The 13,013-nt window shown below is 41.4% G+C and overlaps 1 protein-coding gene across 4 annotated transcripts in view; it reads right to left on the bottom strand.

The window, feature by feature from the left end:
• The window catches only part of nup54 (nucleoporin 54), an 80,638-nt gene that overhangs the window by 36,899 nt on the left and 30,726 nt on the right, over positions 1-13,013 (bottom strand). For all 4 annotated transcript variants that reach the window (XM_072253088.1, XM_072253084.1, XM_072253085.1 and 1 more), the window contains one exon: positions 504-578. In XM_072253088.1, coding sequence (XP_072109189.1) covers positions 504-578 — 75 coding nt within the window. The remainder of the gene's footprint in view (positions 1-503; positions 579-13,013) is intronic.

The raw sequence follows: 13,013 nt of genomic DNA, 5'->3' as shown, positions 1-13,013 counted from the left end.
ATTCACTAGTGTAGTTATTTAGAGCTAGAGGACATAATTTCAAAACAAATAATCGTTCATTTCACACAAAGGTGAGGAAATTCTTCTCTCAGAGGATCATATACTTTTGGAATTCTCTACCAGAACATGCTGTGGAGGTAGAATCATTGAATGTATTTGCGTAGAGATTGCCAGATATTTGAACTGCAAGGGAGCCAAGGAGCACGGGAGAGTGAAATTGAGATCAAGACCGGATGTGCCATGATTATAGTGGATGATGGAATAACCCAAAGGACTGACAGGCCTACTCCTGCTTCTTCAGCTATTATCTATTACCCAGGTTATTCATCAGTTAAGCCATTCTGACAATTATTTCCAAGAAACATTTCAAAGCAAGTTTACTATTCCACAGCCAGAGAAATGCAGCACATACACTTAGAAAATGCTAGAATTTTAAAGTATAATAGTTGATCACTGAAACATCTTAGAACCACATATGTGCCAGTACCAAAATATTCTAGTACCTGTAGATGCTCCAAATGGAAATCCTGTTGTCTGCCCACTTGCGGTGGTAGTAGTGGTTCCAAATGGAGTAAAACCTGAACAAAGACAAAATGTGCAAATGTTAATTTTAACATAACTCAAATTTATTACATTAAATTTTAAACTGAGATTTCAGTTAAAGAATCTTGCACAAATAACCAACTCAAGTTTCTCTTAAAAGATCCTTTGTAACCTGATTCACAGCTTCAACTCTGTGTCACCATTTCAACTTCAAAACAATTCATCTTTTAGAAGGAAAATGGAAGTTTAGCTATAATACTTCTTTCCAACTTTCTATGCATTTTCAAATTTCACAGAAGATAAATATTGGAGAGATTTTGACAGAATCAGCATACTTACTACCAGGGCACTAAACTTCCCTCTCTTCTTGGCAACCAATAACAGACAGCGAATTATGGGCCCCACAGGAAACAATAGTGGCCAAGGGTAAAATGTATGGGTCTGGTTTGCCACATCTTCCATTTGGTTTGGGAAAACTACGCAAATAGTTTGAATTCATATTTCCCGGCCTGTAGCATGGTTTTGTAGCTCCAATGTTAACAGAGAAATTTTCTGATTAAATTAAATTTGCAAGGCAGCAGGTCCTGATGGAGTACCTGGTAAGGCTCTGAAAACCTGTGCCAACCAACTAGCAGGAGAGTTCAAGGATATTTTCAACCTCTCACTGCAACGGGCAGAAGCTCCCATTGCTTCAAAAAGGCAATAATTATACCAGAAGAATAATATGGGCTGCCTTAATGACTACCGCTCGGTAGCACTCACATCCACAGTGATGAAATGCTTTGAGAGGTTGGTTATGACTAGACTGAACTCCTGCCTCAGCAAGGACCTGGACCCCTTGCAATTTGCCTGTTGCCACAATAGGTCAACAGCAGACGCAATCTCAATGACTCTCCACATGGCTTCAGAACACCTAGACAACACAAACATCTATGTCAGGATGCTGTTCATAGCTCAGCATTTAATACCATTATTCCCACAATCCTGATTGAAAAGTTGCAGAACCTGGGCCTCTGTACCTCCCTCTGGATTGGGCCTCTGTACCTCCCTCTGCAATTGGATCCTCGACTTCCTAACCAGCAGGCCACAGTCTGTGTGGATTGGTGATAACATATCCTCGCTGACGATCAACACTGGTGCATCTCAGAGGTCTGTGCTTAGCCCACTGCTCTACTCTCTGTATACACATGACTGTGTGGCTAGGCATAGCTCAAATACCATCTGCAAATTTGCTGATGATATAACCATTGTTGGTAGAATTTCAGGTGGTGACGAGAGGGCGTACAGGAGTGAGATATGCCAACTAGTGGAGTGGTGCCACAGCAACAACCTAGCAATCAACATCAGTAAGACGAAAGAGCTGATTGTGGACTTCAGGAAGGGTAAGATGAAGGAACACATACCAATCCTCATAGAGGGATCAGAAGTGGAGAGAGTAAGCAGCTTCAAGTTCCTCGGTGTCAAGATCTCTGAGGATCTAACCTGGTCCCAACATATCGATGTAGTCGTAAAGAAGGCAAGACAGCGGCTATACTTTAACAGGGGTTTGAAGAGATTTGGCATGTCAACAAATACACTCAAAAACTTCTATAGCTGTACAGTGGAGAGCATTCTGATAGGCTGCATCACTGTCTGGTATGGAGGGGCTACTGCACCGGACCGACAGAAGCTGCAGAAGGTTGTAAATCTAGTCAGCTCCATCTTGGGCACTAGCCTACAAAGTAGCCAAGACTCCTTTAGGGAGCGGTGTCTCAAAAAGGTAGTGTCTATTATAAAGGACCCCCAGCACCCAGGACATGTCCTTTTCTCACTGTTACCATCAGGTAGGAGATACAGAAACCTGAAGGCACACACTCAGCGATTCAGAAACAGCTTCTTCCCCTCTGCCATCCGATTCCTAAATGGGCATTGAAGCTTTGGACACTACCTCACTTTTTCTTTAAATATACAGTATTTCTGGTTTTTGCACATTTTTAAAAATCTATTCAATACACGTAATTGATTTACTTGTTTATTATGTTTTATTTTATTTATTTATCTCTCTCTCTCTCTCTCTGCTAGATTATGTATTGCATTAAACTGCTGCTGCTAAGTTAACACATTTCATGTCACATGCCGGTGATAATAGCTGACTCTGATTCTGAATTCAGTCTATTTTCCAGCCATATCTCTCATTGGAAAGGGCAGAGTATGGACTGAACTCAAGTTCAATAGCCTCAATCCCATTAACAAAAATATCGATTAAAATTTTAGTTACTCGTATTTTTTCTGCTTATTTTAAATATTTTCTTTTTAAAAACAGCAGATAACTTTCATAAGCACCCCCCACACTGGATATTCTTTATTTTTAATCATTAATGATATGGACAATATGGTGGGTCCTTTCTCTTAAAAGTAAATATGGCACTGGATAATGATGGCTATCTGACACTAGACAAGAGATAATTCAGTCAAAAATCATTTGAAAGCTGCTTAATAAGCAATTTAGTACCACCAAATCACTTAGGAAAAAATATGGACGTCACGGCTGCAGAAAAGGAAGAAGTCATGGAGGGATTGTCTACGGAGTCTCTGTGGATAGAAGTTAGGAATAGGAAGGGGTCAATAACTCTACTGGGTGTTTTTTTTATAGACCACCCAATAGTAACAGGGATATCGAGGAGCAGATAGGGAGACAGATTCTGGAAAGGAGTAATAATAACAGAGTTGTTGTGGTGGGATATTTTAATTTCCCAAATATTGACTGGCATCTCCCTAGAGCGAGGGGTTTAGATGGGGTAGAGTTTGTTAGGTGTGTTCAGGAAGGTTTCCTGACACAATATGTAGATAAGCCTACAAGAGGAGAGACTGTACTTGATCTGGTATTGGGAAATGAACCTGGTAAGGTGTCAGATCTCTCAGTGGGAGAACATTTTGGAGATAGTGATCACAATTCTATCTCCTTTATCATAGCATTGGAGAGGGATAGGAACAGACAAGTTAGAGAAATGTTTAATTGGAGTAAGGGGAACTTTGAGGCTATCAGGCAGGAACTTGGAAGCATAAATTGGAAACAAATGTTGTCAGGAAAACATAGCGAAGAAATGAGGCAAATGTTCAGGGGATATTTGAGTGGGGTTCTGAGTAGATACGTTCCAATGAGACATGGAAAGGATGGTATGGTACAAGATCTGTGGTGCACAAAGGCTGTTGTAAATCTAGTCAAGAAGAAGAGCCTACGAAAGGTTCAAAAAACTAGGTAATGATATGAATCTAGAAGATTATAAGGCTTGCAGGAAGGAGCGTAAGAATGGAATTAGGAGAGCCAGAAGGGGCCATGAGAAGGCCTTGGCAGAAAGGATTAAGGAAAACCCCAAGGCATTCTACAAGTATGTGAGGAGCAAGGGGATAAGATGTGAGAGAATAGGGCCAATCAAGTATGAAAATGGAAAGGTATGTATGGAACCGGAGGAAATAGCGGAGGTACTTAATGAATACTTTGCTTCAGTATTCACTATGGAAAAGGATCTTGGCGATTGTAGGGATGACTTGCAGTGGACTGAAAATCTCGAGAATGTAGATATTAAGAAAGAGGATGTGCTGGAGCTTTTGGAAAGCATCAAGTTGGATAAGTCACCGGGACCGGATGGGATGTACCCAAGGCTACTGTGGGAAGCGAGGGAGGAGTCTGCTGAGCCTGTGGTGATGATCATTGCATCATCAATGGGGATGGGGGAGGTTCCAGAGGATTGGAGGGTTGCAGATGTTGTTCCCTTATTCAAGAAAGGGAGTAAAGATATCCCAGGAAATTATAGGCCAGTGAGTCTTACTTCAGTGGTTGGTAAGTTGATGGAGAAGATCCTAAGAGGCAGGATTTATGAACACTTGGAGAGGCATAATATGATTAGGAATAGTCAGCATGGCTTTGTCAAAGGCAAGTCGTGCTTTACGAGCCTGATAGATGCAGTGTATATGGATTTTAGCAAGGCATTTGACAAGGTACCCCATGCAAGGCATATTGAGAAAGTAAGGAGGCATGGAATCCAAGGGGACATTGCTTTGTGGATCCAGAACTGGCTTGCCCACAGAAGGCAAAGAGTGGTTGTAGATGGGTCATATTCTGCATGGAGGTCGGTGACAGAACAGGGATCTGTTCTGGGACCCCTACTCTTTGTGATTTTTATAAATGACCTGGATGAGGAAATGGTGGGTTAGGTTAGTAAATTTGCTGATGACACAAAGGTTGGGTGTGTAGTAGATAGTGTGGAGGGCTGTCAGAGGTTACAATGGGACATTGATAGGATGCAAAACTGGGCTGAGAAGTGGCAGATGGAGTTCAACCCAGATAATTGTGAGGTGGTTCATTTTGGTAGGTCAAATTATGATGGCAGAATATAGTATTAATGGTAAGACTCTTGGCAGTGTGGAGGATCAGAGGGATCTTGGGGTCCGAGTCCATAGGACACTCAAAGCTGCTGCGCAGGTTGACTCTGTGGTTAAGAAGGTATACGGTGCATAGGCCTTCATCAATCGTGGGATTGAGTTTAAGAGCTGAGAGGTAATGTTGCGGCTATATAGGACCCTGGTCAGACCCCACTTGGAGTACTGTGCTCAATTCTGGTCGCCTCACTATTGGAAGGACGTGGAAACCATAGGAAGGGTGCAGAGGAGATTCACAAGGATGTTGCCTGGATTGGGGAGCATGCCTTATGAGAATAGGTTGAGTGAACGCGGCCTTTTCTCCTTGGAGCGACGGAGGATGAAAAGTGACTTGATAGAGGTGTACAAGATTATGAGAGGCATTGATTGTGTGGATAGTCAGAGGCTTTTCCCCAGGGCTGAACTGGCTAGCACGAGAGGGAATAGTTTTAAGGTGCTTGGAAGTAGGTACAGAGGAGATGTCAAGGGTAAGTTTTTTTACGCAGGGAGTGGTGAGTGCGTGGAATGGGCTGCCAGCGGCGGCCATGGAGGCAGAAACGATAGAGTCTTTTAAGAGACCCCTGGATGGCTACATGGAGCTTAGAAAAATAGAGGACTATGGGTAAAGCCCAGGTAGTTCTAAGGTAGGGACATGTTCAGCACAGCTTTGCGGGCCGAAGGGCCTGTATTGTGCTGTATGTTTTCTAGGTTCTATGTTCTAAAATATATCATGGCCCTATTTACAGACTTGACTTGCATGCTCTGACTTTTCTTAAGCTACTGCTTGACAACTTAGAACTCCTGAAAATCTAATCATAAATTATATCAACAGTGTCACCCCCATCTACGTTCTCTATTGTTCTCCAATGACGTTGGTCAAGCAAAACTCTCCTCTCTATAAACCATACTTCCCATTTATTATCACGCTTTAAGCTTCTCAATTTCTTTCTAATTTTCTCCTGCAGTCAGGATTCCATTCATTTTTAAATATTACAAAAGAACAGCTAACTCACCCACAAGTTTCTTCCAAGTCACCTTTTTATATATTGGCACAATGACAACCATCTACAATGCTCTGGCACATCTCTTTTTAAATGACCTACTAAACAACATGTAATATTTCCTCTCTAAGTCCTTCAAAATGCATTCACCATAATTTGTCCACACAGGGTTTTTAAGTTGCCAGTTTGATTCATTTATTTAATATTTGCTGTTATTTAGTACTATGCCTCATTTATTTTAGTTATGGTATATAGGCATCTCTGGCAAGACCAGAATTTATTGCCATTCCTAACTGCTCTTAAGATAGTTTATAGTGAAAATTTCCTCTACAGAAATCTAGTAAACAAATTGATGACAATCTAAATCCCAATTATAGTGTCTCTTTCTTGCATTTCTTAATGCTGTGGCTATTTGAAATGACCACTAAACTATTAGGAGTTTGATGTGAAAGTCAAATCCGGATAAACTCACTCAGAGACCGTATAAACCTTTTATTCAAAGCCTCCGGGGCACTTCGGTTAGTCGCTCAAACAGGAACAATCTGTGACTGTTCCTGTTCGGTCCACGAACTAACTGGCAATTCCTCTTGCAGGATAGATATAGTTGCTCAGACACCCCCATGCAGGACAAGCTAGAGCTGGTCTTACCTATGTACATGACAGTACAGAGAGACAAATTACAGAATAGATATAGTGGCTCACATACACAGGACAGGCTGGAGCCGATCTTTTCTATGTGCATGACTGCACAAAGAGACAAGGACCTTGAAACACTAACTGTCTATCTAACTGGAAGAAGAAATATGGCTCAGCATTGAATACTAAGATTAGCACATCTGTTGATCATCAGCGGTTTCTTGCAGAAAAACAGTCTGCTATGTTTAACCGACCGTGTTAATCCTTTACATACTTTACCATTGAAACCACATGCGAGGAAGTAAATGTTGGTTTTGGAAACTACAGCATAAATTTTAATGGTTAAATTTCAAGAGATTAGATTATCGGGATTTTAGATGATAGGAGTAATTTGACATTTTCAAGATATTCAAGGGAAATTTCCCTCTAAAGAGGATTTAAGTAAAACAAACACTAAATGCCAGGTCAGCTAGTTTGAGAATTTGCCAAACTCGAAGTTAAAATATGTGTTGTCAAGTTAAACATAAATTGCCTAAACTCATTGAAACTTAAAAATTAGAAATCAATAGAAATGAAAATAAAAAATGCAGAAACTGGAAATCAAAAATAGAAAGCTGCTAATCATTAACGCAGGAAATTCTGCAGAAGCTGGAAATCTTGAACAACCCACACAAAATGCTGGAGGAACTCAGCAAGTCAGGCAGCATCTGTGAAGGGGTATAAACAGTCAACATTTTGGGCCAAGACCATACAAGGAAGGACAACAATTATAAGTATATTCTCTTTGCTTGGCCTCTAATCTGATAGCCTGTAGAGATTTAATTTTCTAATTTTTAGTAATTTACACCCGTCCTTCTCTATTTTTCCATTCCCCATTCTGATTACCTTCTCACTCCTCCTCATCTGCCCATCATCTCCCTCTGTTCCCCATCCTCCTCCTCTGTCTTCCATGGTCCACTGTCCTCTTTCTTTCTTCTTCAGCCCTTTATTTCTTCCACCTATCACCTACCAGCTTTTCACTTCCACACTCACCCACCTTCCTCTTCACTTGGTCTTACCTGCCAGTTTGTACTCCCTACCCCTCAAACCACCTTATTCGGGCTTCTTTCTAGTCCCGATGATGGGTCGCAACCTAAAACATCAACTGTTTATTCCCCTCCATGGACAGTGCCTGACTTACTGAGTTCCTCCAACACTTTGTGTTGGTCAATTAAAAAGCTGAATAATTTTTTCTTATTCCTGTAGAAACTGAAACAGATTTAAATCCATATAAGAACAAGGACAATGGTGATATTTTTTCCAATCAAGAATGTTATATTTTGCTGTAATTAGGATTAGCTATGCCATTTTCAATATTCTGCAAAGCAAATCGCTGAAAATAACACTGCCAATGAAATCCCACATCCTGTGCCCAGACAAAATGTCTCCTTCATTAACAGATCAGAATGGCAAATGAGTAAACAATGCAACAAATACAAAGGAGATGCAGTTTTAATATCAATTAGAGAAAGAGAATGAAATGATTTGGTTGGAAAAGGAAGAGACAATGATATGAATGAATAGTGAGTATCCTTGTATTGTTGAATGAGGCATACGTGTAGGCCAACTCTCCAAAAAAGCAAACCAAGAGGGGATGCAGAGAGACAAATTGGCAAACCTGTCAATGTGGCAGCTCCAAATGAAACGCTCTTAAGAATGAATTAGCACTGAACACTGACCTTCCAGCTAATATGCTGACTTGGAAGTTTTACACAAGAGCAAGCATAAAGCAAACCAACCCTGAAGCTATTTCATGTCAAAACCTATCCAAACAATTGCCACAAAGATAAGCATAGATGAGTGCAGCCTTTCACCCTCACTAGTAACAGACTAAGACAAAAGCTAGCAGGGTGAAGTGCTGAAAATGGGTTTTTTCAGATCCAAACATGGAACACCCCTAGACACAAGAATACTCGTGCAATGGAATAGTGCTACATAGATGGGACACAACAAGCCTTGACAAAAATCAGGGAAACATCCAAAATACATTGAGCATCAGTAGGAATCCATTCATGTAACTCCTGAACAACTCTGCTTTAGCAGTTAGAAAGGCACATTAACAGTAAAACCAAAAACCTGGCTGATTGATTGATAGATACGATAATCTCATTCTGTAAAAGAAAACACTTCTCCCAATTAAACAACTGCATCGACTAGAAACGCTGTCGTAGGAAAACAGCATCCATCATCAGATATCACCACCACCCAAGCCATACTATTTTCTCACTGTTGCCATCAGGTAGAAGGTATGAGAGCCTCAGGACTCGCACCACCAGATTCTAGAACAGTTACTAACCCCCAACAAACAGGCTGACGAACAAAGGAGATAACAAAGGGGAGTGAGGAGAAGATGGCGGCGCAACGCAGCTCGCAGCAGCCACTCCGGTGGTGATGTCTGTTATCTGTCAAGTAGGGTGCCATGCACAATCCTGATTTGATGGAGACAGACGTGAGAGCACGAAGGAACATCTGGTGAAACTTCTGAAATGCCTGCTTCGCTGCTGCTGCTACTGTGTGGTCCGAAATCTCCGAAGGGGAAGGCCCCGAGTCCTCGGCTTTGCTTGTTGCTCAGCGGCCGGGGCGGGGTTGAAACGCTCGGCAGAGGATGGTGCTCGGTGCTCGGTGTCGAAGGGCTGGTCGGAGGCTCGAAGTTTTCAGACGGACTCAGAGTCCGCTGTAGTCGGGTGCTTCCAATGGTGCGGCATCGGCAAGTTTACGGTGCTGGAGGTTCATGGCAGGGAGGGTTTCTCCCTTCTGCCGTCTGAGTGAGATGATGAGGCTATCGGGACTTTGAGACTTTTTTTTTGCCGTGCCCATGGTCTGCTCTTTATCAAATTACGGTATTGCTTTGCACTGTTGTAACTATATGTCATAATTATGTGGTTTTGTCAGTTTTAGTCTTGGTTTGTCCTGTGTTTCTTGCAATATCATTCTGGAGGAACATTGTATCATTTTTTAATGCATGCATTTCTCAATGACAATAAACGAGGACCGAGTGTCCTCATAATCCAGCGGTCCCCAACCACCGGGACGCGGACCGGTACCGGGCCGCAGAGCAGGTGCTACCGGGCCGCGAGGAAACGATATGAGTCAGCTGCATCTTTCCTCATTCCCTAAAACGCACTGTTGAACTTGAACATAGGGTTACCAACTGTCCCGTATTTGCCGGGACATCCTGTATATTGGGTTAAATTGGTTTGTCCCGTATTTCCCCCGCTAAGGTACAGTGTTCCTATGAAACCTTTCGTGCCGAAATGCCGTAAAGCGAAGAAGCGATTACCATTAATTTATATAGGAAAAATTGTTGAGTGTTTCCAAACCCAAAAAATAACCTAACAAATCATACCAAATAACACATAAAATCGAAAATAAGTAACACTAACATATAGTAAAAGCAGAAATGATATGATAAATACACAGCCTATATAAAGTAGAAATAACGTATGTACAGTATAGTTTGGGGAAAAAAATCGGCACATACGCGCATGCGCACATCACGCATGCGCACACAGGTGCCCACGCAAGGCTTCATGGTCATGGTAGTCTTTCTTGGGGTAAAGTATCCCAGGATTTGACTGCTACTTTTGTCCCTTATTTGGGAGTGAGAAAGTTGGCAACCCAAACTGTAAAAGAAATGTTGAGGTGAGTTTAACCCTACTTGAATATCCCCCCACCCCCGGTCGGCCAGTCCGCAAGAATATTGTCAATATTAAAACAGTCCACGGCGCAAAAAAGGTTGGGGACCCCTGTTATAATCTAATCTAATCTAAAACTTCAATCTCTTGCCTATCCATTGAAATGTTCCCAGAACCAATGATTTCTTTATCTCTTTCAGGAATCTTTAGCTCAAATTCTTGTTATCTATTGCTGTTTATTTATATTTGCATTTATACTGTTTGCTGTCTTCTGCACTGATTGATCTTTTATTGATCCTGTTATAGTTACTATTCTATAGATTTGCTAAGAATGCCTGCAGGAAAATGAATCTCAGGGTTGTATGTGGTGACATATAGAGTAGCATGCAAAAGTTTGGGCACCCCTGGTCAAAATTTCTGTTACTGTGAATAGTTAAGTGAGTAGAAGATGAACTGATCTCCAAAAGTCATAAAGTTAAAGATGAAACATTCCTCTCAACATTTTAAGCAAGATTAGTGTATTATCTTTGTTTTATACAATTTTAGAGTGGATAAAAAGGAGCACCATGCAGAAGTTTGGGCACCCCAAGAGATTTGAGCTCTCAGATCATTTTTACCAAGGTCTCAGACCTTAATTAGCTTGTTAGGGCTATAGCTTGTTCACATTCATCGTTAGGAAAGGCCAGGTGATGCAAATTTCAAAGTTTTATAAATACCCTGACTCCTCAAACCTTGTCCCAACAATCAGCAGCCATGGGCTCCTCTAAGCAGCTGCCTAGTACTCTGAAAATTAAAATAAATGATGCCTACGAAGCAGGAGAAGACTACAAGAAGATAGCAAAGCGTTTTCAGGTAGCCGTTTCCTCAGTTCATAACGTAATTAAGAAATGGCAGTTCAGGAACGGTGGAGGTCAAGTTGAGGTCTGGAAGACCATGAAAACTTTCTAAGAGAACTGCTCGTAGGATTGCTAGAAAGGCAAATCAAAACCCCTGTTTGACTGCAAAAGACCTTCAGGAAGATTTAGCAGACTCTGGAGTGATGGCGTACTGTTCTACTGTGCAGCAACACCTGCACAAATATGACCTTCATGGAAGAGTCATCAGAAGAAAACCTTTCCTGCATCTTCACCACAAAATTCAGCGTCAGACGTTTGCAACAGAACATCTAAACAAGCCTGATGCATTTTGGAAACAAGTCCTGTGGACTGATGAAGTTAAAATAGAACTTTTTGGCCGCAATGTGCAAAGGTATGTTTGGAGAAAAAAGGGTGCGGAATTTCATGAAAAGAACACCTCTCCAACTGTTCAGCACGGGGGTGGATCGATCATGCTTTGGGCTTGTGTTGCAGCCAGTGGCACAGGGAACATTTCACTGGTGGAGGGAAGAATGAATTCAATTAAATACCAGCAAATTCTGGAAGCAAACGTCACACCGTCTGTAAAAAAAAAAGCTGAAGATGAAAAGAGGATAGCTTCTACAATTGGATAATGATCCTAAACACACCTCAAAATCCACAATGGACTATCTCAAGGGGCACAAGCTGAAGGCTTTGCCATGGCCCTCACTGTCCCCTGACCTAAACATCATCGAAAATCTGTGGATAGACCTCAAAAGAGTCGTGCATGCAAGACGGCCCAAGAATCTCACAGAACGAGAAGCCTTATGCAAGGAAGAATGGGCGAAAATCCCCCAAACAAGAATTGAAAGACTCTTAGCTGGCTACCATAAGCGTTTACAAGCTGTGATACTTGCCAAAGAGGGTGTTACTAAGTACTGACCATGCAGAGTGCCCAAACTTTTGTTTCGGGCCCTTTTCCTTTTTTGTTATTTTGAAACTGTAAAAGATGGAAATAAAAAAATAATCTTGCTTAAAATATTAAAGAAATGTGTCATCTTTAACTTTATGACTTTTGGAAATCAGGTCATCTTTTACTTGCTTAACTATTCACAGTAACAGAAATCATGACTGGGGTGCCCAAACTTTTGCATGCCACTGTATGTACTTTGATAATTAATTTACTTTGAACTTTAAGTCTGTTACCAAGAAATATGAATATACACAAAAGTAAATGAATGAAGAATTGTATGTATTGGGTAATGAAAAGACAAATCTCTGCTTACCCCGTTTTACATAAACCATTTAAATTTCATTTCTCTGGAAGTAAAACCTATAGACTCAAAGTATCAAAGCAAAAACAAAATCCAGACATAAGTGTTAAGCTGAAGACATAAAAGCTGAGCTAAGCTTAAACACTATAGTTTAGCAACACTGTAATCACTTTGATTATTTGCACTCAAATGGACTTTTTGTTCTAATTGGGGACAATGGGACAATAATAGGGAACAAGCTCTCCTCTACAATCACTCTGAGCACCGGTGCCCCACAAGGCTGTGTACTCAGCCCCCTGCTGTACTCACTGTACACCCATGATTGTGTAGCCATCAAACTCAATATATAAGTTTGCTGATGACACAACAATTGTAGGCCGTATCTTGGGTAATGATGAGTTTGAGTACAGAGAGGAAATTAAGAACCTGGTGGCATGGTGCGAAGACAATAACCTATCTCTCAACATCAGCAAGATGAAGGAATTGGTTGTTGACCTCAGAAGGAGTAGCGGACTGCACGACCCAATTTACATCGGTGGTGCGCAAGTGGAACAGGTCAAAAGCTTTAAGTTCCTCGGGGTCAGTATCACAAATGACCTGACTTGGTCCAACCAAGCAGAGTTCACTGCCAAGAAGGCCCACCAGTGCCTT

This window comes from Mobula birostris, chromosome 3 (genome assembly GCF_030028105.1).
Source record: "Mobula birostris isolate sMobBir1 chromosome 3, sMobBir1.hap1, whole genome shotgun sequence".
Taxonomy (NCBI): domain Eukaryota; kingdom Metazoa; phylum Chordata; class Chondrichthyes; order Myliobatiformes; family Myliobatidae; genus Mobula; species Mobula birostris.
The sequence above is the reverse complement of the archived record's forward strand: the minus strand, read 5'-3'. Positions and strand labels throughout refer to the sequence as shown.